The 27,553-nt window shown below is 66.6% G+C and overlaps 3 protein-coding genes across 18 annotated transcripts in view; 1 reads left to right on the top strand and 2 right to left on the bottom strand.

The window, feature by feature from the left end:
- The window catches only part of PHF12 (PHD finger protein 12), a 31,376-nt gene extending 25,746 nt beyond the window's left edge, over positions 1-5,630 (bottom strand). For both annotated transcript variants that reach the window (XM_080562809.1, XM_080562810.1), the window contains exons 1-2: positions 5,112-5,630; positions 4,546-4,727 (exon numbers count right to left, since the gene is read on the bottom strand). In XM_080562809.1, the coding sequence (XP_080418935.1) occupies positions 4,546-4,727; positions 5,112-5,177 (248 nt within the window). In that variant the 5' untranslated portion in view covers positions 5,178-5,630. The remainder of the gene's footprint in view (positions 1-4,545; positions 4,728-5,111) is intronic.
- Positions 5,631-6,341: 711 nt separating this feature from the next.
- Positions 6,342-20,594, bottom strand: SEZ6 (seizure related 6 homolog). Of its 3 annotated transcripts, XM_080562867.1 has the most exons (18): positions 20,487-20,594; positions 12,794-13,357; positions 12,589-12,722; positions 11,739-11,931; positions 11,251-11,436; positions 10,995-11,163; positions 10,371-10,537; positions 10,089-10,283; positions 9,637-9,775; positions 9,350-9,546; positions 9,087-9,281; positions 8,810-9,001; positions 8,535-8,732; positions 8,399-8,437; positions 8,154-8,274; positions 7,943-8,045; positions 7,072-7,138; positions 6,342-6,411 (listed from the first exon to the last, which is right to left on the bottom strand). In XM_080562867.1, exons 1-17 carry the CDS (start codon positions 20,548-20,550, stop codon positions 7,109-7,111), a joined length of 2,886 nt encoding a protein of 961 aa, XP_080418993.1. In that variant the 5' UTR covers positions 20,551-20,594; the 3' UTR covers positions 6,342-6,411; positions 7,072-7,108. The 3 variants fall into 3 exon arrangements, with proteins under 3 accessions (XP_080418993.1, XP_080418991.1, XP_080418992.1); XM_080562865.1 differs by lacking the exon at positions 6,342-6,411 and having other exon boundaries at positions 6,972-7,154; XM_080562866.1 differs by lacking the exon at positions 6,342-6,411 and having other exon boundaries at positions 6,981-7,138.
- Positions 20,595-23,847: 3,253 nt separating this feature from the next.
- PIPOX (pipecolic acid and sarcosine oxidase) lies at positions 23,848-27,261 on the top strand. Of its 13 annotated transcripts, none has more exons than XR_013941234.1 (9): positions 23,864-24,120; positions 24,682-24,830; positions 25,055-25,256; positions 25,344-25,526; positions 25,591-25,743; positions 25,814-25,972; positions 26,090-26,165; positions 26,241-26,907; positions 27,093-27,261. XR_013941234.1 is itself a non-coding variant. In XM_080563321.1 (8 exons), the coding sequence occupies exons 1-8, from the start codon at positions 23,995-23,997 to the stop codon at positions 26,369-26,371; spliced, it is 1,179 nt and encodes a 392-aa protein (XP_080419447.1). In that variant the 5' UTR covers positions 23,857-23,994; the 3' UTR covers positions 26,372-27,261. The 13 variants fall into 13 exon arrangements, 2 of the variants coding, with proteins under 2 accessions (XP_080419446.1, XP_080419447.1); XR_013941235.1 differs by having other exon boundaries at positions 27,063-27,261; XR_013941236.1 differs by having other exon boundaries at positions 26,241-26,937.
- Positions 27,262-27,553: the final 292 nt, after the last annotated feature.

The raw sequence follows: 27,553 nt of genomic DNA, 5'->3' as shown, positions 1-27,553 counted from the left end.
CCCCTCCTCAGGTCGGTTACTGAGATAAGCTTCCCGGACACCCCGCCGCTCCTGGCAGGGGCAGACGCTTTGGGTCCTTTCAAAGTTTCACCTGAAAGCCGGAGGCAGCCGAGGAGGCACCTTCAGGGCAGGATCAGCAAAGACAATAGCCGGGCTGATGCTCCCCTCCCCTCACCCCCTCCTAAGAATGGGGATTTATGCAAAACCGAAGCTAGACCGAATGCCGAGATAAGGCGGGCCATTTTAGACCTGAATGAGGCACGGAAAGAGTTACCGATGTCCTACCAGTTAAACCCAACTTTTTTTTTTTTTTTTCCATTCCATGAGCAAAGCGTTTAACCGACGTGACTCAGAGAACATACGCAAAGCTCAGCTCCCCTCCACTTCTCTTTGCAGCTCCGTTACTCCAGTTCTTCGACAACAGCGCTTGGGAGAAGGCTGCCAAATCGGAGAGGAAACGGAGCCAAACGCTCCAAATATAAACACGGCGAGAGGCAGGCGCTGCAAAAAGTCTGATGGAACTCGCGGGCCCCGCTCGGGATTTGGCGTGCTTCTCCCGGCACGGCCGCGGGGGGATGCAGCCCGCAGGGGAAGCCGTTTTGCCGGGCAGCGTCCCGGCATCAGCAGCACCGTCTGCTTACGGTTAAGGGGCAGCCAGCGGGATTTAGGCAGCTCGGGTCGCTCTGCCACGCTAGCAGCAAAGCTCCCAAGCCAGGTTTTAAGAAGGACTCGAATGGCAGCGCCCGGCGAGGTGAGCGATTTTGAAGAGGGCTCCTCCAAGCAGGAACTCGCAGCGAGACTTGAAAAGAAACACAAAACCGGGCTGTGTTAGCTCTCCCTCCCGTCGGCGCTCCCCTCCCCCAGCTCGCTAACGAAACTTTTCCTCTCGCAGGGATCTCTCTAATCCTCCGCTGACGCTGTAACGAATTTGCAACACCGCTCGCCTTGCGAACCAGCTTCAATGCGAACTCTTGTTTACCGACAGCTTAAGAAAATACAGGGAGTTCTGGCAACCACACACCAGGAGGGGGATATCAATGGGAAGAATAGCAGAAGTGCTGGGAAATAAAATTGTTTTTCAATTGCGCGAAGGCAGGGCACACACACACCACTGCAAGGGGCCTGAGTTAGCACAGAACATCAGGACAAAATGCTTCCTGCACCACGGCCCGAGCCCAGGTTACAAAGAGCATGGGCTTGGGAGCTAGGAGCCGTATGCTCTGCTTCCAAGAAGTCCCAAGGTGAGAAAAAAGCCCCTCTGGAAGTTCAAACCTGAAGACAGCCACCTGACTGCGATATTAATCCAAGCGTGTCAAAACTAAGTATCTGCAAGGGATTGTACGCTTCCCTGCGTGCCTCCAACCACGGCAGGTTACCTGCGACCTCCTCGCAGCAGCCCCCGGAGGAGTCCTTACACCCAGCGAGCGATTCGGAGCTGGCGCTGTGAGAAGAGCCGAAACCCCAGCAGACGAACCGGGGAGGCGCTTCCACCCCCAGAAACGCAGCCGTTCCCCCGGTGCGTCGCCAGCACTTGGTATTTACCCGCAGAGACGCGCAACGCCGCCAGACGCGGCAAGTTGTCAGCGCTTTGGCCGAGCGCGTTCTGGTTTCCGCAGAAGATGACGGGCTCGGGGACCAAGTCGCTTGTTCTTATTTATGCTTATCCTCATTTCCAACTAGCGCTCGGTGGAACAACTGCAAAGCGTGCCAGGACCACGCTTGGTGCCCCCCGAACCCCAGCACGGCGGCACCGGGCGACCCGTGCAGCTCCTTTTTCAAGGAGAGGCAAGCTTGTGACCCAGAAACTTCTTCGCTAAAGAACCGACGCGCTCACTGCAGGTGTGTACGACACGACGCCGAGGAGCCTTTCCTACACAGAAAGAAATGACTCTGGCTTACGGGCCAGGCTTGTCTCCAGCCCACTGCGTTAACCCGGGCTGATCACACCTCGCCGTTCGTTTCCCACCATGGTATGGCCTCTCCTGTACGGGACCGATCACAATTCCTTGGCCTATTAAGAGCTTTTTGTTTCCTATATTGATAATAAATGCAACCTGGTGCTAAAGCTTACAATAAATATTTAAAGAACAGTTAAGCTGTTGACACAATTCAGCTACCATGCTACAGCAGCATATTGAAACTGCTGTTCTAATTACTTAAAGCAAGCATTGCATTACAGCTGCTGTTCTTTAAATAAAAAAAAAAAAAGAAAAGAAAGGAGGCAGAAAGGAAGTTGCAAGTGCAGCCTTTATGCCTAAGTTTATATCCAGAACGGAAGTTTACTTTAAGCAAGATGTAGGAGGTAAGGGGAAGAAAACATGGAAATAAAACCCCAGCATCCCTCTGACACAACCTGGTCTGCTCGGAGGCCTCAGCGGCGCGGCAGAGAGAGGCCGAGGAGCAGGAAGGCAGGATGGGGCCCGAGGCCCTCAGGAGAAGCACGCAGCAGGCTTTGGGCTTCTGCTGGTCACCCGAACGCTCACCCAGGAGATGTCCCAAGGAAGGTGAGAAACGCGGGAACGAACAATCAGAACCGTACCTTCTGGTCCTGTCCTGAAGGGCGACTAGCTAGCCAAAGGATTTTTGTGACTATAATGCAAACCAACTCAACCCAGGCACAGCCAAAGCTCCCCGGCTGTCTGGTTTACGCGGCCATTTCCCACTGACCAGCTGCAAGAAACCTGCCAGATTAAGTCATGGAATTTAGCCAGATGTGGCCCCGCAGGGAGCGGACTCGTTTAAGGCTGAGGTTAACTAGGATTCAGAGCCAAGCGAGAAACTTTGCAGCATTAGTTGACAGGTCTCCCGTCTCAAAATCTGACGTCCTAGCCACTGCTCCGGCCTCAGCAAGAGAAAGCTCAGGACGTGCTCGAGAGCACCTGAAAGCAAATGCTGCCTTTTAACCAAATACACCCAAAATGAAGAGGAAAAAAAACCTTAAATTAGAGCCCGCCGAGAAGGCTGGACGAGAAAACACTGGTGTCATTCTAGCAAGCGCGGAGGATGTGCGCTACCACCAGCGGCACTTCCCCGGGGCAGCAGGGATGATGTCATGGCTGCACGCTACAGCATTGTCGGGTTGGCCCGGCCGCGCGCTGCTAACGGGACACTCCCTGCACGACTGCGACCGCACGCTCAGCCTTCCCGGTATCAGCCATCGGTTTAATAAGCGCTCAGAGACCTGCAATTAGCGCGTGAACACGGCATAACCGCCGAGCGAAAGGAAAAAAAAAAAATTAAAAAAAAAGGAAAAAAAAAAGGAGACAGCTGTAACAGGGCAGCAAACAAAGCTCCAAAGCATGAAAGAGAGAAAGGAATGCGGTTAAAAAATCTCCCCTAAGGAAGAATACTCTTCCTTAGGGGAATACTCTTTCCCCCGCCGCACCTGGGCTCTCCCCGCGCGGGAGAGGAGGAAACTTCGGGGCTGGGAAAAGTTCAGGTGCTTTTCCTTCGCCCAGCGGCTTTTGTGCCGTGCTGCGAGCTGGGGGAAGCACCGAGGAGGCGAGGACCCAGAGCCCTCCTCCCCGCTGCAGCCTCGCAAACCGCCTCCGCGCGCGCACCTCCGTGCCACGGCCCCGAGATTTGCATGCAAAGAAAAAAAAAAGAAAAAAAAAAAGCTCTGCCTTTTTTTTTTTTTTTATCAACAAAGCCGCACCAACTCTGGGCAAAGAGAGGAGCCGGCCACCCCGAAAATTCACAGCGCACAGGGATGAGATAAGCAGGTCTCCGGAGTCAGGAGGAAGGAAAAAAAAAAAAAAAGGAGGGAAAGGAATAAGCCGGGCCAATTTTAAACTCCGGAGGCCCGGATTTCCACGGGGGAAGGTATTTGCACGACCGAGATACTCGGGGAGGGCCGCGAGGGTTTGGGAGTCATATAGGCAGCCAAAATGGCGCTGAGAATAAAAATATAATTTAAAGGAAGGTCGCCATATTGTAAACAGTGAGGCAGGGAGGCACAGAGACAGCAACCTCCATTATTCCCAGCAGCTGCAGCAGCACGGAAGCGCCGGGAACGTCAGGCCCTGCGCGGGGGGGGGGGACGACAACGCGGCCGCGGCTTCCCCCCAGGGTTGGAGACCCCCCAGGAGACCCCCCCCCGGGGGGCGTCCCCTCACCAAGGGGCGAGGAGGGGAAGCCGAAGGCCCCGGGGGCAGGGGGGGGAGGCGGCAGGCCTGCTGCAGGCAGGAGCAGCGAAGCGGCCAGGCCGCGGCCTCGCCTCTCCTCGGGGCCTCTCGGCACAAAAAGAAAGGAGGCTGGAGGCACCCGGGGGGGGGGGTCGCGGTGCGTGCCCCCAAAACGGTGGGGTGCCGCCTTCGCGCCGCGGCAGGCCTCGCGGAGGGGGGTTCGCGCCTCCTTTATTTATTTATTTATTTTTTTAATTTTGGCCTCCCGGCCCCCCTCGGCCCTCCTGGATCTAACGGGGAGCGGGAGGTGCCGGAGGAGGACGGGGAGGGAAGGAATCGAGCCGGACCCGGAGGGAGACGGGGGGGGGGGGGGGGGGGGGGGAGAGCCGGGGGAAGCCAGAAGCGAGGCCGGGAGCCTTACCAGCACTGGAGGTGGAAGGCGGCGGGGCAGTGGTCGCAGCAGAGCAGGTCCCCTCCTTCCTTGCAGCTATCGCAGCTGTCGTGGTTGGTGGCCCTGCCGCTCCGCCGGGGCTCCTTCTCGGGCCTCCTGCTCTTCTTCTCCCCATCCTCGCTCTTGGGGGGAGCCAGCAGGGCCTGGATTTGCTGCGGCACGCACACACACACCCGGCGGGGCTCTGAGGGGCTGCTCCGGAGCCCAACCCCACGACCCCCGGTGCCCTTCTCCTCCCCCCCCCCCCCCCCCCCCCCCCCTCCGGGCCTGCCCCGGGGTTGGGGTTGGGGGGGGGGTGATGGCGGCGGCCGGGCCCGCCCCGCGCCCTGCAGGGGCCTCTCCCGGGGATTGGGCGAGCCGCCGCCTTCCCTCCACACTTCCTTCTATGGCCACGGGGCTTTTTTTTTTTTTTTTGGGGGGGGGGGAGACCGGAGAAAAAAGGGGGGGGGGGTCCCCGTGTGTGCCCACCCCCCCGGCGGCTGGAACCGGGACCCGGTGTCTGTGCCCCCCCCCCACCTCCCGCGGCCGGGCCTCACCTCCATCAGCCCCCCGGAGGTGTCCAGGTCGTAGACGATCGTCTTGGTCTCCATCTTCTCCCACATTCATCCAGCCCCGGGAGCGGCCCCGGGAGCCCCCCCCCCGACCCCACACACACACACACGGCGGGCGGCGGGGAGGGAGCGAGCGAGAGCTGGGCGGCGGAGGAGGAGGAGGAGGAGGAGGAGGAGGAGGAGGAGGGGGACGGGACGAGCTACCGGAGGGTACGGGGGCTGCACCGGGAGGGCACCGAGGAGCCCCCCCCGCCCCCTCCCGCTCCTGGCCGAGCGGCTCAGGCCCTAACCCACGGGCCGCTGCGCTTTGCCCTCCGCCGCCGTTCTCCTCCTCCTCGCCGTCCAGCCGGGCCCGGGGGCGGCTGCGGGGGGCCCGACGCCCGCTGCCATCACCGTGTTACCGGAGAGGTGGGGGGGGAGCGGCCCCCGCCCCGCACCGCCCCGCTGCGCTCCGCACCCGCCCGGGCCCCGCCGCCGCCGCCGCCGCCGCCCCCCGCGCACGCGCAGCCCGCGCCCCGCCGCCCCCCCCCTCACTGCGCATGCGCGGCCCGCGCCGCCGCCGCCGCCGGCGCCCCTCCCCCGCCTCCCGCTCTCTCGGCGGAGGGGAGGGGAGGGGGAGCCCGCGGGGGGGGGGAGTGCGCACGCGCGCCGCTGGCACCGCCTCCCGCCCACCCGGCTCGCCCCGCCCCTTTTCCCGCGCAGGCGCGGCGCAGGCGCGGAGGAGGAGGGCGTGCGCGCAGGCGCGTGGCCGCCGTCACGTTCCGGGGACGGGGGGGGGTGGGGGGGTGGGGTTAGAGCAGCGCGGTGACGTCACGGCGCGGGGCGCTGGTTTTGGCGCGCCGGCAGAGGGCGCACGGAGAGCGCGCCTGACGTCACCGCGGCGGGGGCCACGCCTCTTAAAGGTGCAGTGCACCCGGAAAACGGCGGGGCGAATTGCGGGGGGCACCCAGGGGGTGGGTGCTGGGGGGGGGGGGGGGGGTAGAGTGGGGAGCACCCAGAGGTGCTGCAGGGAGCACCCTTGGGTGGGGGGCGCGGTGCCCAGCCCGGGGGGGGGTTACAGAGTGGTATGGGGGGGTTACAGGGCAGTAGGTGCCCCCACCCCCACCCCAGGGACCCCCCCGTTACCCCAAGGACCCCCCCCCATTACCCCCGGGACCCCCCCCACAACCCCCCGGGCGCCCCCCTCCCCCCCCCCCGCTCAGCACCACGCCGGGATTTCTTCTAAAACACCGCTTTTTTATTAATGAACCGACCAAAAGATTGGGGGGGGGGGGGCACACACCCCCTGTGTGACACCCCCAGCCCCAGCCGGGGGTGGGGGGACACACAGGGACACAGCCGTGCCCGGTGCCCCCCTGCCCACCCTGGCACCCCGGGGCTGGGGGGGGCCTGGATCCGGCCCCCGTAGGGTGCCAGGACGTGCGGGTTTTTTTTTTTGGGGGGGGGGGACACGGGGACACCCCCATAGGTGCCCCCCATCCCTCGGGAGGGTGAAGCAAGCAGGGGGGGGACACCGGGGGGGGCAGCATGCTGGGGGCACTGGGGTCAGGAGGGGGATGGGGGTGGGTTGGGGGCACCCCGAGCCCCCCCTCGTGTGTCCCCCCCCCCCCAAGGACACCCCATTACCTTGCTGGCTGCCCCCCCCCCACGCCCCCCCTGGCACCTTCAGGCTGCCCCCCGGGGAGCCCTGCCCTTCCCTGGGGGCTCCCCGCAGCCTCGTGCCCCCCCCTGCCCCATTTGGGGGGTGCCCTCCATCGCTGGGGCTGGGGGGGGGGGGACTCAGCACCCCCTGCCCACCCAGAGCAGGGGGGTCAGGGGGGGCGGGGGGAGACCCCACGGGGGTCTTGGGGGGGGTTGGGGTGGCGGGGAGGGGGGGGGGGGGCTCCCGCTGGGGGCTCCTTGCGAGAGGTGTGCCTGGCCCCCGGGGGGGGGGGGGGCAGCAGGCGCGGGGGGGGCTCAGGAGGGGGCTGCGGCACCCTCGCCTAGATGGACACCTCGTACTCCCTCGTCTCCTGCAAAGGAAACAGACTGCGAGGGGTTGGACACCCCCTGGTGCTGCGGGGTGCCCGGGGCGGGGGTGAGCCACCTCCCACCCCCTGTGGTTTCGGGGGGGAGGGTGGGTGGGGGGGCACGTCCCATCCCACGCATGGTCCCCGGGTGGGCGCCTCGTCCTACAGATCCCAGGGATGGTGCTGCATCCCGTGTGCGGGGCGTTGGAGGGCTGTCCCACCCCGTCACAGCGCCGGGATGGGTGTCCCACCCCGTACAGGGTCCCCGAGGTGGACGTCCCATTTAATGGATGGCCCCGGGGATAAAAATCCCATCCCATACGTGATCCCCGAGGTGTATGTCCTATCCAATAGATGGCCCCGGGGATAAAAATCCCATCCCATACACGGTCCCATCCCATACACGGTCCCGGGGACGCACATCCCATCCCATACGCAGTCCCCAAGATGAACGTCCCATGTAATAAACAGCCCCAGGGATGAATATCCCATCCCATACGCGGTCCCCGAGATGTACGTCCCATCCTCTGGGTGGCCCCAAGGGTGCACGTCCCACCCCATACAGGGTCCCCGAGACCTATATCCCATCCTATAGATGGCCCAGGGGACGCGCGTCCCATCCCGTACACGCTCCCCGAGACCCATATCCCATCCCACTCATTCCCCACGGGGTGCACGGGCTCCTGGCTGCACACCCCCAACACGCAACCCCCGGGGGCACACAGCCCAGGTCCCTGGTGTGGTCCCGGGGGGGGTGTCCACACCCCCGGCTGTAGGGGCGGGGGGCTGGGGGGGGCCGGTGCTTACTCCGGTCTCGTAGGTGGGGTTGTCGAACGCCGACTCCACGGTGATGTGGTCGTAGGGGTGCGAGCCGGCGAGGGGCAGCTGCAGGGCCGGCTTCCCCTGGAGCCTGCGGGGAGACGGAGCCGGGGGGCGGCAGTGGTGGGGGTCGGGGCCGGGGGTGGGGGGGGTGGGGGGCCCGGCTGGGTGCAGGGGACCCCCCCCAGCGGGCACTCACTTGGAGAAGTAGAGGTAAACGCCTCCGATGAGCAGGGCCACCACCAGCACGGGCAGGAAGACGGCGATGGCCACGTTGGTGCCCTCCAGCGCCGGCCCCGAGGGCACAGCCTTGGCCACGGCTGCCCCGGGGGGGAGCAGGGGGGGCTCAACGGGGGGGCACCCAGCAGCGGCTGCACCCCCGGGTGCCCACTGCGCCCTGGCACCCAAGGGTGCCCCAGCAAGCCCTCAACCGATTTCCCTTACCATCCAGGTTGCGATTGCTGTAAAACTCATCGTAGGAGGCTGGGGAGAGAAAGGAGCCGGCATCAGCGGGGAGCAGCGGGGGGGGGGTCCGCAGGGGTGCCGGGGCGGGGGGTGGGGGGGGTGGGCGTCCGCTCACCCGCCTTGCAGATGGGAGGAGAGCCGCTCCAGCGCGAGGGGTGCCCGGGCAGGCAGCGCAGGCTGCCCTCGCCCAGCAGCGCCCGGCCGGCGGCGCAGGAGAAGCGCAGCGTGGCCCCCGCCGGGTACAGCCGCCGCTCGGGGCTCTGCCGCCCGCCCGCGGGCACGCCGGGGTTGTGGCAGGGCTCGTACGCCTCCGCTGCGGGCGAGGGCACGGCCTGGTCAGCACCCGGCTCGTCCCCAGGGTGCCACCAGCCCCCGGGGCGCCCGACTCACGAATGCACTTGGGCAGGCGGTCGCTCCACTTGGGTCCCCCCGAGGCGCGGTCGTGGCAGGTGAGGAGCCCGGCGCCCGCCAGGACGTAGCCCTTGTCGCAGACGAAGCGCACGGTGGCCCCCACCGGGAATTTGGGGCTGGAGACCACCCTGCGGCTGTGCTCGGCGTCCCCGGGGTCCCGGCAGGTGGTGACTGCGGGAGGGACGGGGCGGTGAGGGCGGCCGCGGGACGGGGTGGCAGGAGGGGATGGGGTGGGGGGGCGCGTGTCCCCGCTCACCCCGCTCGCAGGAGGGCAGGTCGCCGCTCCACGTCAGGTCCCAGTGGCACATGAGCAGGTCGGTGCCGGCCAGCTCGAAGCCGGGGTAGCAGTGGAAGGTGACAACGGTGCCGTGCAGCAGCTCGGGCTGCGAGGCCGTCTTCCAGCCGTTGGCGATGTCAGGCAGCTCGGGGCACGTGTCGTTGCGGGGCACCTCTGCGGGGACAGCGGGGTGAGAAGGGGACGCGGGGAACGCCAACACCCGTCCCCGCCGCGGGGCTCACCGGAGAAGTGGATGACGAAGCCCTGCCGGTAGGCGAAGACGCCGGCGCCGGGGTCGGACTGGAACTGGATGGTGACATCGGCGCTGGAGGCGAAGAGCTTGAAGCGGCCGCGGGCGCCCGTGTACTGGCCCAGGATGCGCGCCGTCAGGTCGTCCCCGTCGTAGAAGGTGAGCACGTCCCCGGCGCCCAGCCGCAGCCTGGGGAGCACACAGAGCACGAGGGCAGGGGATGCGTGGGTGTCCCCCCCACCCCATCCCCGTGCCGCAGACCCCCCCCCCCGCACTCACACGCGGACGTCCAGCATGACGCGCTTGTCCTCCTCCACGTGCAGCCCCCAGATGCAGTCCTGGCCCTTGCCGTACGCCTCCGGCCAGTTGGGCGACAGCACCACGCCGGCCGCGTCCGTCAGCTCCCCGCTGCACACCGCTGCAGGCGCATGCCGGGCTCGGCACCACCGTGGGGGCACTCGCCACAGCACCCACCATGGGTGCCCACCACGGCATCCCAGTTCCAGCACCCACCATGCCCCCCCCCCCCAGCTCCAGCACCCGCTTTGGCGCCCCAAATCTAGCACCCAGCATCGTGGCACTTACCTCCAGCACGTGCCATGCCATGGTGGCTCCACCATCCCTGGTGACCCATCCCCATCTCCAGCACCCACCAGCTCCAGCACCCACTGCACCCCCAGCTCCATCCCCCCCAGCTCCAGCACCCACAGCCCCCCGTCTCCGGTGCCCACCGCGGCATGCCGGCTCCGTCTCGTTCCACTGCGGGTCGCTGGGGTCGACGCACTCGATGATGGTGGAGCCTTGCTCCAGCGTGTAGCCAGGGTCACAGCTGAACTCCACCGTGGTGCCCACGGGGTACCGGGGGTCACTGGCCGTGAAGTTCCCATACTTGACGAAGGGCTCGTAGCAATGCCCCTGCTCGAAGGCTGTGGGCACACGTGCAGAGGTCTGTGGGGTCCTGGGGGGGGCGTGGGGATGCCCCAGTGCCTCCCCCCTGTGACCCGACCCCGTACCCTCGTAGCGCAGCGCCATGCCTGCGGCGGCCCCGCTGCTGTCGGTGGTGAGCTCCACGAAGAAGTGGCGCCCGGTGCTGAGCAGCCCCTCGATGGGCAGGTACTCCACCTCATAGGAGTCGTACACCGGAGGTGCCTCCACGTTGTTCCCGTTGCGGATGATGAGCCTGCCGAGGCGCCGCAGGGTCAGGGTGCTGCACCAGCCCTGGCCAACAGCACCCATCCTTGGGCATGGCCAACAGCACCCATCTCTGATCATGGCCAATGACACCTGTCCTTGGATATGGCCAAGGGCACCGACCCTAGGACATGGCCAACGGTGCCCATCCCTGATCATGGCCAACGGCACCCAGCCTTGAGTGTGCCCAGTGGTCTCCATCCCCCGGTATGGCCAACGGTACCTTTGAATATGGCCAACAGCACCCATCATTGAACACGGCCAACGGCACCCATCCTTGGATACGGCCAACAGCACCCATCCTTGAACATGGCCACCGCCTCTCCTTGAGCACAGCCAACATCACCCCTCCTTCGGCATGGCCAACACCTTCCATCCCCTCGCATGGCGTGGGGCTGTCCCGAGGTGCCCCCTCTCCCCCACTCCCACCCCGTGCGGACCCAAACCTGTCATCATCCTCGGCCAGCGAGACCTTCTCGAAGTGGAGGTGCAGGCGGTGGCCGGCGGGCGCCTCCAGCAGCCAGTGGCAGGTCAGGTTGTTGCTGTAGTTCCCGGGGAAGCCGGGGGAGACGATGCGTCCCACCGTGGCGTTACGGACCGCCCCGCCGCACGCCGCTGCGGGACGGGCAGGGATGGTCAACGGGTGCTTGGGTGGCACCGGCCGCGTCCCCGCGGGAGGCTCACCCACGCACTGGGGCTCACCCATGCACTGGGGCTCGCGGGCGCTCCAGAAGGGCCGGGTGGCGTTGCGGCAGGTGAGCAGGCGGGCGCCCTGCAGCTGGTAGCCCGCGGCGCAGCGGAACCGGGCGTCCCCGCCGGGGTGCAGGCTGCTGACCGAGACGTCGCCGAAGGCAGGCCGTGATGGGAAGGGGCAGCTCAGCAGGTAGGCTGGGGGCGGGTGGCGGTGTCATGGGGCAGGACGGACCCCTCCAGACCACAGGATGGGGGTCCCGCACCCAGCCCCCATCCCCAGCCCCCTGCATATCGGTAATATTGCTGATGGTGCCCACTGAGAGCGTAATTTTTCGTGCTAATTATCTCTCCATTAGCGTACCTCACCGGTCAGTGCCTGCTTAACCCGGCGGCGGCACGGCTCGCCGTGCTGTGGATTGGTGCCACAACAACGGGGGCACCCCCCGGGGACAGGGAGCACCCCGCAGGGTGTCAGCCGTGCCGGCAGCGCCCCGTACCTTGGTAGTGGAAGCGGTAGGAGCCGGGGCTGGTGGGCTGGGGGCTCTGGAAGCGCAGGGTGAGCAGGTTGGCGGGGCTGCGGATGACCTGGCCCCGCAGCAGGAAGGACTCGTTGGCCAGCACCGCGGGCTCCAGACCCGCCGCGCTCTCCACCGTCAGCGTCTCGCCCTCGGCCAGGCTGATGTTGTGCACCTGGGGGGGGGGGGGGACGGGGGGGCTGTCACCGCGCTCCCCGGCAGCGGGATCTCCCGCGGTCGATAGCGCGCCGGAGCTTGTCCGCGCGGGGCAGCGCCTTTCAAACACGGTTAGCACCGCCGTAAATCTCCCCGTGGCACATGGAGCAGCAAGAGCCCAGCCGCCGGTTGTGCCGGAGCCCTGTGGCATGGCCGGGCCCGCGGCAGCCAGGCGTGTGCTCCAGCACTCCGGAGCAATTTGCTGTTAATGATGTTAATTAAGCAGCGCTGCGCGGTGATGAACGGCGGCACCAGCGAGCGCTGCTCTGCGAGCTGGGGCTGAGCGTGGAGCAGCAACCCCGTGCTGCTGCCTGCTGCTTGCAGGCGGCTTTTGGCGATGCCAGATTGGGTCAGTGCCGTCGTTAATTAAATCCTATATTGCTTCTTCATCAACAGGTGCCAGCCGTGGCAGCCGACAGCCACGGGGCATCGCGCCAGCCCCGAGCACCCACGTCTCTGCTCTGGAGCCCGAGGGTGGGAGATGCCCTGAGCTGTTTCTCCTGGGACAGTGGCACAGGGATGGGGACAAGGACAGGGACGGGGCCATCTGCTCTCTGCGCCCTGCAGGGCCATGCGTGGAGTCAGGGATTCGTGCCCCGTGCCACCCGCAGCTCACCTTGATCTCCACGCCATAGCCAGGGTAGACGGAGATGGTGTAGGTGCAGTCCAGGCTGCTGTCATACGGGGCACCGGCCGGCTCTGGGGACACCAGCCAGCCCTCGGGGCCCGCCAGCGTCCGGTTGCACGGGGCTGGTGGCAAGGAGACCCCCGCGTCAGCCCCGTGTCTTTCTGGCCCCCCCCATCTCCCTCCCGGCGCTCACCTGGCCCCTGCAGCGTGGTGACGGTGGTGGTGGTAATGGTGGAGGTGGTGGTGGTCCCCTCCTCGTCCCCAGAGACCCCAGTGCCCCCCGGGGACGTGCCGGGGGTGGTGGGCACCCGGCTGGGGGCTGCGGGGCTCGATCCTGACCCCGCAGTGGGTGACGGCGAGGGGTCTGCGCCCGGCGTGATCCCCCACGGCTCCCCCCACGGCCCCGGGCGCTCGGCTGGCGTGGTCAGGGGGGCGGTGGGGAAGGCGGCACGGGGCAAGGCGGGGGCACGAGGAGGAGACCGGGGGGCCGGGGGGCCAGGGGCCGGTCGCAGGGCATCAGCAGGCAGTATGGGGCCGGGAAGGGCGGGCGGGAAGGGTGCCTGGGCCAGGTAATCCTTCTTCAGGAAGGCCTCGTGCAGCAGGTCCTCCAGCAGCGGGTGGTGGTTGAGCAGCTTCAGGGTGGGCGCCGTGCTGACGAAGCGCGCCTCGGCCTCCCGCTCGGCCGGCGTGGGCAGCGCCGTGGGGTCCCCCTCGGCCTCCGAGCTCTCCCCGGCCTTCCCCTGCAGCCCATTGAAGCCTGGGGGAGGAGAGAGCGAGGGGTGGTGGGGACATGTGCTGCACCACGGGCTGGTGCTGCACCACGGAGGGCACCTGCACCACGCAGGGCTGATGCCACACACGGTGACACTACGGTGCCACCCGGACCTTTCGGCCATGCTCCCAGCACAGCGGTGCTGTGCCACGGGGAAGAAAGCGAAGGCACGGGGACCGAGGGCTGTCAATAAAGCTGATCGCTTTCTCCAGACGCGTTCCCGGGTAAGCAGGGCCTGAGCCACGGCAGCAAGCGAGCGCATCACCCGCACACAGCAGGGCTCTGCCGCACCTCGCCCCAGTGTGCTCTTCACCGGGGCAGTGTGGGCAATTAAGGCTTGGCTAATTAACGCACAGCTCTGTCACGCTGCACGTTAAGGGGTGCCCTCCTATCCTCTGAAATCAGCCCTGCTGGGGGCAGCCCAGGCCTCAGCTTGTCCTCTCCATGGCAGGGAGCCCTCAGGACCCCCATCCCCATGGCGCAGACGTGCAGGGGGCTGCCACGGGGCCGTCACCGGAGCCCCAACGCTGGGACCGTGCCCCACCAGCACCCCAAAAAATGACAAACCGAGCCCCCTCTCTGCTGCCACCCACAGCCCTGGGGACCCCCCCGTGCCACCTCCCAGCCCCCTGCGCCTCAACGCCCGGCTCTGCAAACACCCCAATTAATCCAAACGAGAACAGGATTTCATCAGCCCTAACGAGCCACTGAGCCACCGTGGGGTCTGGGGGGGGGGGGGGGCTCAGCCCTCAGCCTGGCCGTGCTGTGGTGCCGGGGGGGTGACGGTGACGCTCAGCACCCCGACGTGGCACGGAGCAGGGCGCATGGGCACATCTCGCCGCGCGGCGCCGCGCACTGGCGCTGATGACACGATACTGCCAATTACCGGGTAATTATACTGAGCCGTAGCAGGGCAGGGCCCCGCAAAGATTAATTACTCTGCGACTGCCACTTTTAAGGGACTATTAAGAGACATTAGCTTCGGAGAGCAGCGTGGGGGGAGCCGCTGGGTGCTGCAGCTGTCCCCGCCGTCCTGTCACCCTGTCCCCGCGTGTCCCCCCCGCTGCCGCCACCCCCCCAGTAGTCCCCCCGCTGCCCAGGGGGTGAGCGCCCAGCCACAACGCCTCCACGAGGTTAACCTGCCCCCCGGCACCGCCAGAATTATTTTCTAATAGGATCCATTTATTAGAACATAAAAGTTAATGAGTTTATATTGAAGGGCGCCAAAAAGCTCTTTTAGGCTTTTATAGCAGATCGGTGCCCCGGGCCTGGTCCTGCGCCGCTCGCGAGCTGTCCCACGCAGCAAACGGGGGTGCTGGGGCAGAGATGTCCCCCCCCCCGGCCCCTCACACCCCCTGCCCACAGCATCTCGCCTGCTCAGGGCGTTGGGGGCACGGCGGCACGCATCCGAGCTGTGTGGATGGGGCAGGGCTCCTAAAGCATCCTTAGGTTGGACACCACGGTGCCCTGGGTGCCACGGGATGCTCGCGGTGCCACGAGGGTGTTTTGTGTGCCACAAGGGTGCTCCAGCTACGTGGGGATGCTCTGGGTACCAGGGGATGATTTTGGGTAGCAGGGGATGCTCGGGGACTGGGGATGCTCCTGACCCGCGGGGGACACGGGGTGCTGGGGGCACCGCAGAAAACCAGAGCGTGCCCAGATGCCACCACCATGCCCCTCAAGCACCGCGGGGATTACAACCTCCACCTCCACAGACGTCTCTAAGCAGCTTATCTCCAGTGACCGTGCCATGGCTGTGCCCCTCCTGGGTCCCTAAGGTGGGTGGGGGCTGGTGACAGAGGACCCCTGCTACCCAGCACCCTGGGGCCTGGTGCTCTCAGGGGGGGGGGGGGCAGAGACCCTTCCAAAGGGGTCGTTCCGTCCCCTTAGGTGCCCTCTTGGCATGCGGGGCACGTGGCTGCGGCCGGGCCGGGGTCCTAATCCGTCACATCGGCTTTGCCGAGCGGGAGTCTATTAACGGCGGCTGCGAGCCGGAGAGATGCTGGAGACTAATCCGTCTGCGGCGGGCGGCCGCCCCCCCGGCAGAAATCAATCGCGGCTGGTGTCGCAAATAAATAAATAAGCAGGCACGCAGCCGCCCGGGGAGCGCCGATCAATACGGCCGGCAAATAAAGCAATAACACAGCGCCCGGCAAAGCAGCCGGGACGGGGCGAGACGCTCGGCTGCCCCAGGCACCGGCCCTGCGCCGTGCCTCAGTTTCCCCATCCTGGGGGTGGTGGCACGCAGCCGGGGTGCAGGATCGGTGCAGGGAGCTGGGTCCCCTTCCCGGAGCGAGGGCAGGGGCCATGGACATGCAGGAGCCGAGGTTTATTTTCCAATTTAAAACCAATCTGGCTTTGCCCCCGTGGCCAGGGCTGGCAGCTGTGATGAATGAGCTGTCAGGCAGCCGGCGCCACGCTCAGCACCCCGCGGTCCCCAGCCACCATCCCCCAGTCCCCAGCCACCCTCCCGTGGTCCCCAGCCACCACGGGCACGTGCGGTGCCACCAGACTGAGCATCACGAGCCGCGGGGACGTGCCTGAATGATGGCAGCTCCCCATCTCTGCCACCTGCCTCGGTGTCCCCAGGGATGGGGACGTGGCGCGGGGACTGGGACACCCTCCTGGGTGCCCAGGAGCAGGCAGGGAGCGTGGGTGGGAGCAGGCAGGGACGGGCACCCGTGGGTGGGCGCAGGCAGCACGCGCAGGCAGCACCAGGATGCAGGTGGGTGGCGCACGAGCACGGATGGGGGTGGGTGGGCACATGCAGACTGCACGTGGGTGCAGGTGGGCACCACCCTGGTGCCTCCACGGCCAAACCGGGGCTGCTGTCCCCTCTCCAGGGAGGTGACAAGCAGGGACAGGACCCAGTCCAGCAGCAGGAGACACACGAGGGGCTGCCCCCGGGGACACCGTGGGCGAGCGCGGCTTCCAGCCCCGGCAGCTCGCGGCACAGCCCGGCTTTAATATTCATGGTGGCGCTCGCAGGGAGGCGTTTGACCTTGTATGTTTTGCGATTCTCCTTGAATTGAACAGTCATTTACCCGCTGACACATGTCACATGTCGCCGCAGTCGGTTCCCCGGAGCATCGCGGCCGAGCCGCCAGCTGACATCCAACTGCGCCGCCGGCACGCGCCGCGACGCACCGGCACCGAGCCCCTGGCACCCAGCACCGCCGGCACCGAGAAGGGAGCCTGGGGGCTCTGGGGGGGGTCAGCCTGTCCCCTTCCTCCCTTGGTGACCCCAGACTGGGGCCACCGATGGGTTGGGGCCCCGGGGAGGCTGGTGCCCCGGGGTCACGGTGTCCCCATCCCCTCTGTGCCGCCCCTGCTCCCGGCGGCGCTAATGCATTTGTACGGCGATTTCCATGAGCAGCGGCGATGATAAATTGCATGTCTGCTGCTATTTCGGACCTGATCGCTGTCGCCACGCACGCCGGCGGAGCCAGCCAGCCTCACGGCGGCGTTTCCCCCCTCCCCACGCGCACAGCGCCCGGAGCGGCCCCCCCCCCGACCCCCCCAGCCGTGTGCCAAAATCCCCCACAACAGCCCCCCCCGTACCACTCTGGGGTGCCAGCCCCATCCCCTGGCTGCCAGGCTGAGCTCGGGGCTGCACGGAGCAGCCTCAGTGCTGTGCATGGGTGACGTTTTTGCCCCAGTTTTTGTGTTCCTCCCCCCCCACCCCCCACCCCCCGGCTCCCCATCCCTGCTCCTGCTGCCAGCGACCAGAACCGAAAGGCGGCGGCGCTCGGCGCACGAAATCCGCTCGTCGGGCTCCGCATTCGGCTGCTCGGCCCCGACAGCCTCCCCGCAGGCAAAACCCAGCCCCAGCAGGCGCCGAGCTGCACGGGGACGCTTCTGGGGGTGCCAAACCGCTCCCCTATTCCCCCCACCAGCCCTTCAGGATCATTCCCCCCCCCGGCATAAAGCCCTGCACCCTTCCCAGCGCCCCATCACCGCTCTGTTTGCGTAGGGCCTACACTAACAGCAGAGCCACCCAGCTCGGCCTGGAAGCCACCGAGGGCGGACGCTACGGCCCCCCCCAGGGGACCACGGCAGCTGGGGACAGCCAGACCCCCCCCTCTGCCCGGGGACAGCCCCCGCGCAGCGCCGGCTGATCTGGCATTTCGAGCACCTCTCTCCATTTTTCACGGGGTCACAGCGGCGCTCGCGCGGCTGATTAATATTTGATCCCTTCAGAGCAGCTCGTTACTGCATTTAAATTATATCCGTAATAACCCCCAGCGGCACGGCGAGCGGGCTGAGGGCTGGACGTGTCCCCAGCACCAGGACGCTGTGCCACGGTCACCGCCACCGCGGGGAGCACGGGGCCAGGTCCCGGCAGGGGCCAGGGCCAGCAGGGAGCTGGGGACACCCCCGGCCCCCTCCAGGAGCCCTTTAGGGAGCAGAACCCCAGCACGAGGAAGGGCTGCTGCCGCTCCCGAGCCGCCGCCGCCTGTTACTGGAGAGAATCCATTACCTCCCTGGTTATAGGCAGCTTTCAGAGGCAATCTTTCAATTGCGCGCATTTAAAGAATTGATTGGAAGCTAAATTATCCTCTCCTGCCGGATCCACCGGAGACACAACTTCATCCACCTCCCCGGGGCAGCCGCCTGCGCCCCCAAAGCCCCCAGCCCACCCCGGGCACCGCACAGCACCCGACGGCCCCGGCGAGCCCCGTGCCAGCCCGGGGGTCCCCAAAACAGCCCGGGAGGGTGGTCCCCATGCCCCACAGCCGGCCCCGCTGCCCTTGCCGTGCCCTTCGCAGCGCACAGCCTCCTGGCACCCCACGGCAGCAGCACCATGCCCGGCGCGGAGCCCAGCGCCGGATCCATCCCCGGTGAGTTTCCCAGGCGAGGGGTTGCCAGTGGCCCAGCCGCGCTCGCCGTCCCCGTGGGGCACCCCTGCCCTGCTTAAGAGCATTATCCAGATAATCCCGGCCTGGCAGCTCGGCAGCGTGGCGGCGATGCACTCCTCCAAGGCACGCAGGGGACGAGCGCGCGCTCGGTTAATTACCGAAGCAGATGCTCGCTCGCTTCCTTCCCCGGCCGCCTCCTTGCACGCAGAGCCCCTCGGGGGGGCACAAAGACCCCCAGCCAGCACGCACACAGACCTCAGGCCCCCAAAACACATTGGTGCCGTGGGCACGGTGCGCCTCGCTGAGGATGGATGGAGCAGCAGAGCTGGGGGGGCACTGCCAGGCCCTGCGCCCCCCAGCCTCGATCCACGCCGCCTGCCTTCGCTCCTAGGACCCCTCATCACAAGCCAGACCCTTCAGCGTGGCAAAGACCCTCCAAAATCCAGGCTGCCGGGGTTTGAGAGCTCGGGTGCCGTGGGGAAGGCGGGATGGAGCCGTGCCCTGGTACCGCAGCCGCTCGCTGCGGCAGCGCCACGGAGCTGCCCCGGTGGGCACCGGGGAGGGGGGAGCCAGAGCTGCCCCCCAGGCGGGGACAGCCCCCAGGGCACAGCACGGGGGGGCTGGCAGGAGAGGGACAGGGTCAGGCCCTTCCTTACCACCACCTGAGGACGTTTCCAATCCCCTGGCCTGGCCGAGGGCTCCGAGTCCCCGTCCCCATGCCACGTCCCCACCACACACCGGCCCCCGATGCCGAGCCAAGGCCACGCTGAGCATGGCAGTGCCGCAAATGTCCGTGCCAGGCTGGGACCCCCACCTTACGGGGAGGTGGGGGTGGGCTGACCCCACAGGCAGCCCCAGGCCCTGACACCACATCGGGGGGGGGCACAGGGCGGACGGGACCCCACCGCTCCCAGCACCTGGAAGAGCTCAGCACCTCCCAGGGCATCCCTACCTCTACCGCTCGGGGAAATACACATGCGGAGTTTAATTAACTTTATTGATATTCAGAAATTAGGGGACTGACTAGAGGTAATTGCTCATTAGAAATCATTAAACTGACACGGCAAGCACCAGCCTCCCTCCGGGGAATCCTGCCCTGCCCAGGGCCCCTCTCCCAGGCCAGAACCACCCCAAACGGAGCCAGGGACGCGACCCCCCCCCTGCATCCCCACCGCCCCCCCAGCAGAACAGGGCTCACCGCAGCCTCACCCCAAATTTTCACCCCAAGGTGGGGGGGGTCCCATACATCCCCCCCGGGGAATAGGGCCAGGCCAGCGGCCCCAGGGTGGCGGGGCGAGCCGGGAATAGCAGCGGGCACGGGGCCACGGCGTCCTTCCCGGCTGGGCTCGGCGGCCAGATGGGAGTTTATGTAACTCCCCGCACGGCTGCTCCCTGCGGCTGGCTCCGCCGCGCAGCCTGCGCCCCACGGGGACGGACCCCCCCACGGGGACGGACCCCCCCCCACCAGACCCCCATCGCTTGCGCCACGGCAGATCGGGGCGCCCCAAACCTTGCCAGGTCCCCTGATTTTGATTTTTTTGGGGTGGGGGGCGGCCGAGCCGCACGGCGGTGACGGTGCCTGTACCCATGGGTGGTTTTAGGGCCGGCGAGGTGGGGAGTGGGGGGGGGGAGGATGCGGGCGGTGGTCCTCCCCCTGGGAAAAGCCACCCCCTGCCCTTCCCCACGCCTCCCCACCACCCTCCCCGCACCTCGGGGTCACCCCAAGCGTCGCAGCGGCCAAAAAGCCCCCCCCCAACCCACCCCCCCCCCATCCCCCATCCTCCCCCAGCCCCACAGCGGGGGCTGCACGGAGGGAGCAGACCCCAATGGGGCGTAGCCTGCCCGGGGGGATGGGGGAGGGCTGCGAGGGGCTGGGGGGGAGCGGGTCCCCCCGGGCGGTGCCGAGCCGTGCTCCGTGTACCCCCCTGTGCCCCCCCCCCCCCACTTTTCACATCCCGGTAAAGACCCCGGTAAAGGGGGCTCTCTCCCCGGAGCCCCCCGGGGGCAGCGTCGCAGGCTGCAAAGCCCCCAAAAAAAATATTTTTTTTTTTGGGGGGGGATGCCAAGATTATCGCTTGTTGGAGGGGGGGGGGGGGGGCAAGGAGAGGGGTGACCCCACCGCACCAGGAGGCTGGAGAGGAGGTGGGGGGGGCTCAAGTTGGCAAAGTTTGGAGCGGGGCCACCTGCACGGGGGGGTGTCGGATGGGTACGGGGTGGGGGGGGGGTTGTAAAATATTGGGGGGGGTGTCTCTTACCGTGCGCGGGGGCGCGGAGCAGCGCGGCGAGCAGCGGCGGCAGCAGCAGCAGCAGCGCGCCCATGGCCGGCGGCGGCAGCACCGCGGACAGCTCCGCGCTGCGGGCGGGGCGGGGGGGGGGGGGGGGGACACACAACGGGAACCTCCCCCCCCCCCCCCAACACCACCGCCCGTCCCCTCCCCTCCCAACGCCCCGAGTGCGGCGCCCGCCAATCCTGCGGGCTGCAAACGGGGGGGCTCCTCCCTGCGCCCCCCCCTCCGCCTCCGCGCCTCCGCCGCCGCCTCCTCCCCGCCCAGCGCCGTAACGCCGAGATGCTGGGAGAGGGAGGCTGGGGGAGGGGGGCACCCCCCCCCCAAAATATATATAATAATAAAGCCCAGTGACCCCCCCCCTACGTTGGTGAGGGGGGGCTGGGGTGGAGCTATGGAGGGCTGTGGATGGGGAAAGGCAAAGCTGCGCATCGCATCCTGCGCTTTTTCTTCCCCCCCCCCCCTCAGGGACCCCCATCCCATCCCAACCTTGCAGACCCCCCCCCAATCCTCCCCCATCCCTAAATAGCCCCAATTAGGGCCGGGCTCATCACGCCCAAGCAGCGAAACCTGGGGCAACAGCAGCTCGCGCAGCTGGGCATCACCCCCCTCCCCATCCCTCCCACCCCCATTTTATTCCCCAGCACCACCACCACCGGGGGCCGAATCCTGCCCCCCCCCCCAGCACCCCTCCCTCGGGCTGCAGCCCCCCCCCCCGGCAGCACGGCCCCGGGGGGCTCAGCAGTGGGGGAAGCCATCCTTGCAGCAGGCAGATGGCGTTGGCACCAGCGCAGAGCTGCTCCGCGCTGGCTGCTGGACGGCTCCTGCGTGTGTTAAAAATAATAATAATAAAAAAAAAAAAAAGAGAGAGAGAAAAGAAGAAAAAAAAAAGAAAAAAAGGGCTCTTTGTTTAATAAACCGCCCCCCCGCCCCCCACGTCTCCGTGAAAGCCCAGATGGCTTCGCCTCGCCGCGCTGACGCCACGCAACGCAGAGCCCCCGCAGCCCAAAAGGATGGGGCTGGGGGCAAACGCGGCCCTCGTGGCGTCCTGGGGGGGGTTCGATCCCACCCACGGCACTGGGGGGGATTCTGCGCCCACCGTGGGGACCCGCGGCCAGGCTCGGTGCGGGGGGGGTCCGTCGGCAATGCCGTGCGGGGAGCCGGCACACCTGCGACGCGCCGAACCCGAGCGTTTGATCCGCCGGTGGCTCCATCAATGTTTCATGCGCTGAACCCCGGCAGGGCTGGGAAGACGTGCGTTTTGAGGCCAAACCGAAGTTTCTAACGCTCCCTTATTCAAATAATTTTAATCTGCCCGATGCTTCCCCAGGCACGTACCTGGACTGCTAATGAGGGGCTGCCTTAAACGGCTGTTGGTTTTGAGACAAAGCAAACAAGCGACGCGCAGATGCCTTCAGAGCCTCGCGGGTGGCGTGGGACGGGGAGGCAAAGGAGGGCGAGTGCAGCCCGAGCCCTGTATGCCTCAGCTCCTGGAGCTCCTCGGGGAGCTTCCCCGGGGCTTTTGTAAGGGCTGGCTGGGTGCTGAGGGCGGCACAGCCCAGCAGGGAGCGTTGCACGGGTGATCGTGGCCCTTGGGAAACTCCAGCGTGCAGTGGGCGCGGTGGGTGCAATGGGCGCAATGGGTGCAGTGGGTGCAGTGCATGCAGCGGGTGCAGTGCATGCAGCGGGTGCAGTGCATGCAGTGCATTCAGTGGGTGCAGCAAGCCAGTGCTGAGCCGCACCAGGCCCTGGCTGCAGCTCCTCATTCCCAGTCCCTCCAGCCCTGATCCAGGCAGTTTCTGCAGCCCGGCGGGGAATATTTCATTCTTACCCTGCGGCCTGGCACCGATCTCCTGACCTGCGCTGGCTCCTTTAGGGAGCCGATTTCTTGCTGCTGCGAGCATTGCCTGCGGTTAAGTCAAACCCAGGTCAAGAGGACGGCGGTGGGGCACGGAAAGGCACGCTCTGCCCTCTCCAGCCACGTTTTGCTGCCGCAGAGCCGGCACCGGCGCGGGGCTGAGGCTGGAGGTGTAGGGGGGTCCCCAGAAGCATGGCAAGATGTGGCTGTTTCGGGGTACAGACATCCCCTGAAGACCTGGTTGTGCTCGGCCATGCAAGGAAAGCAACGGCTGGAGCCTGCCCCACCGAGGGCCCCACCTGGAGGGGACAGCCGTGCCCTGGCGGGTGTCCCCGGCTGTCCCCACGGCCGTGGTGGCCTCCCCGGGCTTTTCCAGCGCGATCCATTAACGCGCCGTTAGTGGGAGAGGAGTTCATTTTTGCCATTTAACATTTCATGGATAATTAATTATTCTTCATGTTCCCAGCGAAAAGCAGAAGCAGGTATGGGCTGTTCAAAGGCTGGGTGCCGGCGGAAAAGCGAGCTGAAACCCTGGGAAATTGGTGAATTTATTCGCAGCATCAAAGGCGAGGGCGGTGGCGCCGCCGTAATGGGGCCCCGTGCTGCGCACAGCCCCGGGCACCCGCGTGGTGCTGAGCCCACCACGGTGCTGAGCCCGCCGTGTGCTCACCAGTGGTGAGCGGGCGGGCAGCAAAATAGATAGCGGCATTTAACATTTCCTAATAATGACAGCTAGCTGGTAAATAATGTCTTTTATACCATGGGAGACGGAGTAAATTAATTCCCCGGGTTAGCAGGCAGGCAGCACAAGCTGGGGGGGGGCACAGCACAGCCCCTGCCCGCGTTATCCCTCCCCCCATGATGCCCCCCCGTGTGTCCCCACATCCCAAATCGCACCCCAAATCTGCACGCTTGCAAAACGCACCGCGGCCAGCGGGGCGATGCGGGTGCCTGGCCGCGTACCCACCGCCCGGCGGGCCCTAAATCACTGCTATCTGCTGGCAGAGGGGGAGAAAAAAAACACCACGAGGATGGCAACCCAGTAGTTTATGGATATAATAAATTGCGCCGGAGGAAAAAAAAATGTTTCCCCTGGAACAAACGGCGCGGTCTGCAATCTGCACACAAACGGCCCCTGGGCGCGCGGGAGGGCTATGGCCAGCCCCTCGTCCCGAGAGCAGGCACGAACCAGTGGGGAGGGAGCGGGGGGCTTATGGAAAACAAATTTCCATCGCGTTTATGCCGCCCGCTCACTCCGGTCTCTCCTGGCTGCTGCCGGGGCACCCCGCAGCACCCTTGGGTGCAGGTCTGGCAGGGGGTGACGGGTGCCTGCGGTGTCACCGGGTGGCAGCAGGGTGGCAGTGGTGTAGGGGTGGCATGGGGGGCAGGGGGCTGTGCTGGTGTCGGTGGGGAATGGGGGGGCTCTGAGGATGGGGAGAGGCAGGATCTGGCCCCAGCGTGTCCCCACGTGCTCCCGCTGCAGGCACGGGGGCTGGAGGGTGGCCAAGGCTCCGCCGCCAGCTCCACCCGGCCGGACTCTGCCCCGTCCCTCCCCTTGGCTCAGCTCCTGGCGGCGCGAGGGGAACGGGGACGGGGACAGGGACGGGGACGAGGACGGACATGGCTGCCCGGAGCCAGCCCCGCCAGGCGTCCTATGACGCCATCGTCATCGGGGCTGGCATCCAGGGCTCCTTCGCCGCCTACCACCTGGCGCAGCGTCACAGGGACACACTCCTGCTGGAGCAGGTACCGGCGTCCCCAGCCCCACCACGTCCCCAGCCCCGCCGTGTCCCCAGATCCGCTGCACGGGGACAGGGACCTGGCTGCACTGTGCCCGGCCCCATGCCATGTGCATGGCACAGAGCCCGGGTGCCCTGGTGGCAGGACCCCTGTGTCCCCAGTACCAGGACCCTGATGTCCCCAGTGCCAGGACCCCCATATCCCCAGTGCGAGAACCCCCGTTTGCCCAGTAACAGGCCCCCAAGTGTCCCCAGTAACAGGCCCCCAGTGTCCCCAGTGCCAGGACCCCCATATCCCCAGTGCCAGAACCCCTGTTTCCCCAGTAACAGGCCCCCAAGTGTCCCCAGTAACAGGCCCGCAGTGTCCCCAGTGCCAGGACCCCCATATCCCCAGTGCCATGACCCCCATATCCCCAGTGCCAGGCCCCCCGTGTCCCCAGTGCCGCCCCCCCCAGCCCCGCTGTTTCCCAGAGCAGTGTCCCTCAGGGTGGGCTGCGTACCCAGCTACCCACTGGGGCTCGGGGACACCCTTCAGCCGTGGTCACCCCGATGTCCCCGTGCCCCACAGTTCGTCCTGCCCCACTCGCGGGGCAGCTCGCACGGGCAGAGCCGCATCACCCGCAGCGCCTACCCGCAGGCACACTACGCCCGCATGATGCCCGACAGCTTCTACCTCTGGCAGAGGCTGGAGGCCGAGGCCGGCACCAGTCTCTACAGGTGACGGGGACGAGGACCGAGCCCCCGTGCCGGGCACTGTCCCCTCCCCGGGGAACCGGGCTGGGGGTGGCGAGGGGCTGCAGCGCTGGGTGGGGAGGCAGCCTGCGGCTCCGGCTAATTTATGGGGCTCCCTAAAGGAGGAGCCATTAAGGAAATAAGCGGCTAACGGTGCCATCCATTGTCCCCAATGTCACCCCAATGTCACCGTGGTGGTGGGGACGCAGGCAGACGGGGCTGGTGGTGCTGGGGCCGGTGGGCGACCCGGAGCTGGAGGGCTGCCGGCGCAGCATGGGGCCCGGTGACACCCTCGACACCGCGGCGCTGGCACGGCGCTTCCCCGGCCTCCGGCCCCGTGCCGGGGATGTGGCCCTGTGGGATGGCAGCGGCGGGGTGCTCCGGGCGGACCGGGCGCTGCGGGCAGTGCAGGTGGGTGCCACCGTGGGGACGGGGACCAGGACAGGGTGGGTGTCCCCATCCCCATCCCCGCAGCCACCTCCCGCTGTCCGCACCCAGGACGTGTTTCGCCGGCATGGGGGCACCCTGCGTGACGGGGAGAAGGTGCTGCGCATCCAGCCTGGTGCTGTGCTCACCGTCACCACCACCGCCGGGGTGTACCGAGCCCCCCGGCTCATCATCGCGGCTGGAGCCTGGACCAGTGCCGTGCTGGCACCGCTGGGCCTCCGCCTGCCGCTGCAGGTAAGGGTTGGTGGCTCCGCGGGGCGGCGCGGCCGTGGGCACGGCTGACCCGGTGCCCCCCCAGCCCCTGCGCATCGACGTGTGCTACTGGAGGGAGAAGGAGCCTGGCAGCCACGGCGCGGGCACAGCCACCCCCTGCTTCATGATGCTGGGGCTGCCCGAGGCTCCCCATGGCATCTACGGGCTGCCCGCCCTCGAGTACCCCGGGCTGGTCAAGGTGAGCCGGGCACGGTGGTGGGGGCACGGCGTTTTCCCCCCGGCTGGCCCCGCTGAGCGGCTGTCCCCAGGTGTGCTACCACCACGGCAGCCCCGTTGACCCCGAGGAGAGGGACCGGGCCCCCCCGGGCACCCCCAGCCCCAACGTCGCCCTCCTGAGCAGCTTCATCAGCAGCCACCTGCCCGGGCTGGAGCCGCAGCCGGCCGTGCTGGAGACCTGCCTGTACACGGTGAGACCTCACCGCCCCCTCTGTCCCCAGCCACGGGGCCAGGAGAGGCCCCCCCATGTCCCAGCTGTGTGTGGGGTGCAGCCCCCAGCCCCGCTTGCTCACCCCGTGACCCCACAGAACACCCCAGATGGAGACTTCATCCTGGACCGGCACCCCAAGCACAGCAACATCGTCATCGGGGCCGGCTTCTCGGGTATGCGAGGGCACCCGGCCCCCCCGTGGCACCCTGGGCACGGCCGTGTCCCCCCCCAACTTCTCCTCCCCGCAGGCCACGGGTTCAAGCTGGCACCGGTGGTGGGGAAGCTGCTGTGCGAGCTGAGCCTGGGCGAGGAGCCGTCCCACAGCACGGCCCCCTTCGCCATCGGCCGCTTCCCCGGCGTGCTCCGGGCTGCGCTGTAGGTGCTTACACCCCGGTGTGTGTACCCCTGCATCCCAAAGTGCCGACACCTCCGGCTCCCTGCATCCTGGCATCCCCACAGCCTGGTATCCCGATACCCTGCATCCCCACGTCCCCATACCCCACCGCCCAGCACCCCAGCACCTGGCACCCCTCCATCCCAGCAGCCCCATACCCCAGCTTTCTGGTCCTCTGCACCCCGGTGACCCTATATCCTGGTCCCCTGCATCCCAGCATCACTATATGCTGTTCCCTGCCTCCCAGTGTCCCTATATCCTGGTCTCCTGCCTCCCAGTGTCCCTATATCCTGGTCCCTGCACCCCAGTGTCCCTATATCTTGGTCCCCTGCATCCCAGTGTCCCTATATCCTAGTCCCTGCCTCCCAGTGTCCCTATATCCTGGTCCCCTGCATCCCAGTGTCCCTATATCCTAGTCCCTGCCTCCCAGTGTCCCTATATCTTGGTCCCCTGCATCCCAGTGTCCCTATATCCTAGTCCCTGCCTCCCAGTGTCCCTATATCCTGGTCCCCTGCATCCCAGTGTCCCTATATCCTAGTCCCTGCCTCCCAGTGTCCCTATATCTTGGTCCCCTGCATCCCAGTGTCCCTATATCCTAGCTCCCTGCATCCCAGTGTCCCTGTATCCTGGTCCCCTGCACCCCATTGTCGCTATATCTTGGTCCCCTGCATCCCAGTGTCCCTATATCCTAGTCCCTGCCTCCCAGTGTCCCTATATCCTGGTCCCTGCCTCCCCGCACCCCCCACGCCACGCGTGCCAGCCCAGCTCTGCCAAGCACCCGTTCCCCGGAAGCTTTGTCAGCCTCACGGAGCTGGAAGAGCGCGGCGAGACACACTCACTTAGGAGTCAAGTTAAATGTTTTAATGTTAAATGTGCCATTTTATTATCATTAGATCGCTCCCACTTAATGAAAGCGCATTAGCGCAGCGTGGCTGTAACGGCAGCGAGCGCCGAGCTCGGCCCATTTGTTTCGAAGAGATGCTGGGGGGGGGGATCGGAACGGGATAGTTGGTGGGGGTCCCGGGGGTGCCAGGGTTCCCTGGGGCTGTGAGGGGTCCCCAGGGGTCCCCAGGGCGCAGGGAGCTCCTGGGGTGGGGGGCTTTGGGGGGGCAGCACCCGGTGGGTGCCTGAGCCGAAGCCCAGCGCAGGCGGCCAGCGGCGCACATC

The sequence above is a fragment of the Anser brachyrhynchus genome (assembly GCF_964034855.1).
Source record: "Anser brachyrhynchus genome assembly, chromosome: 20".
In the NCBI taxonomy this organism is placed as follows: domain Eukaryota; kingdom Metazoa; phylum Chordata; class Aves; order Anseriformes; family Anatidae; genus Anser; species Anser brachyrhynchus.
The sequence above is the reverse complement of the archived record's forward strand: the minus strand, read 5'-3'. Positions and strand labels throughout refer to the sequence as shown.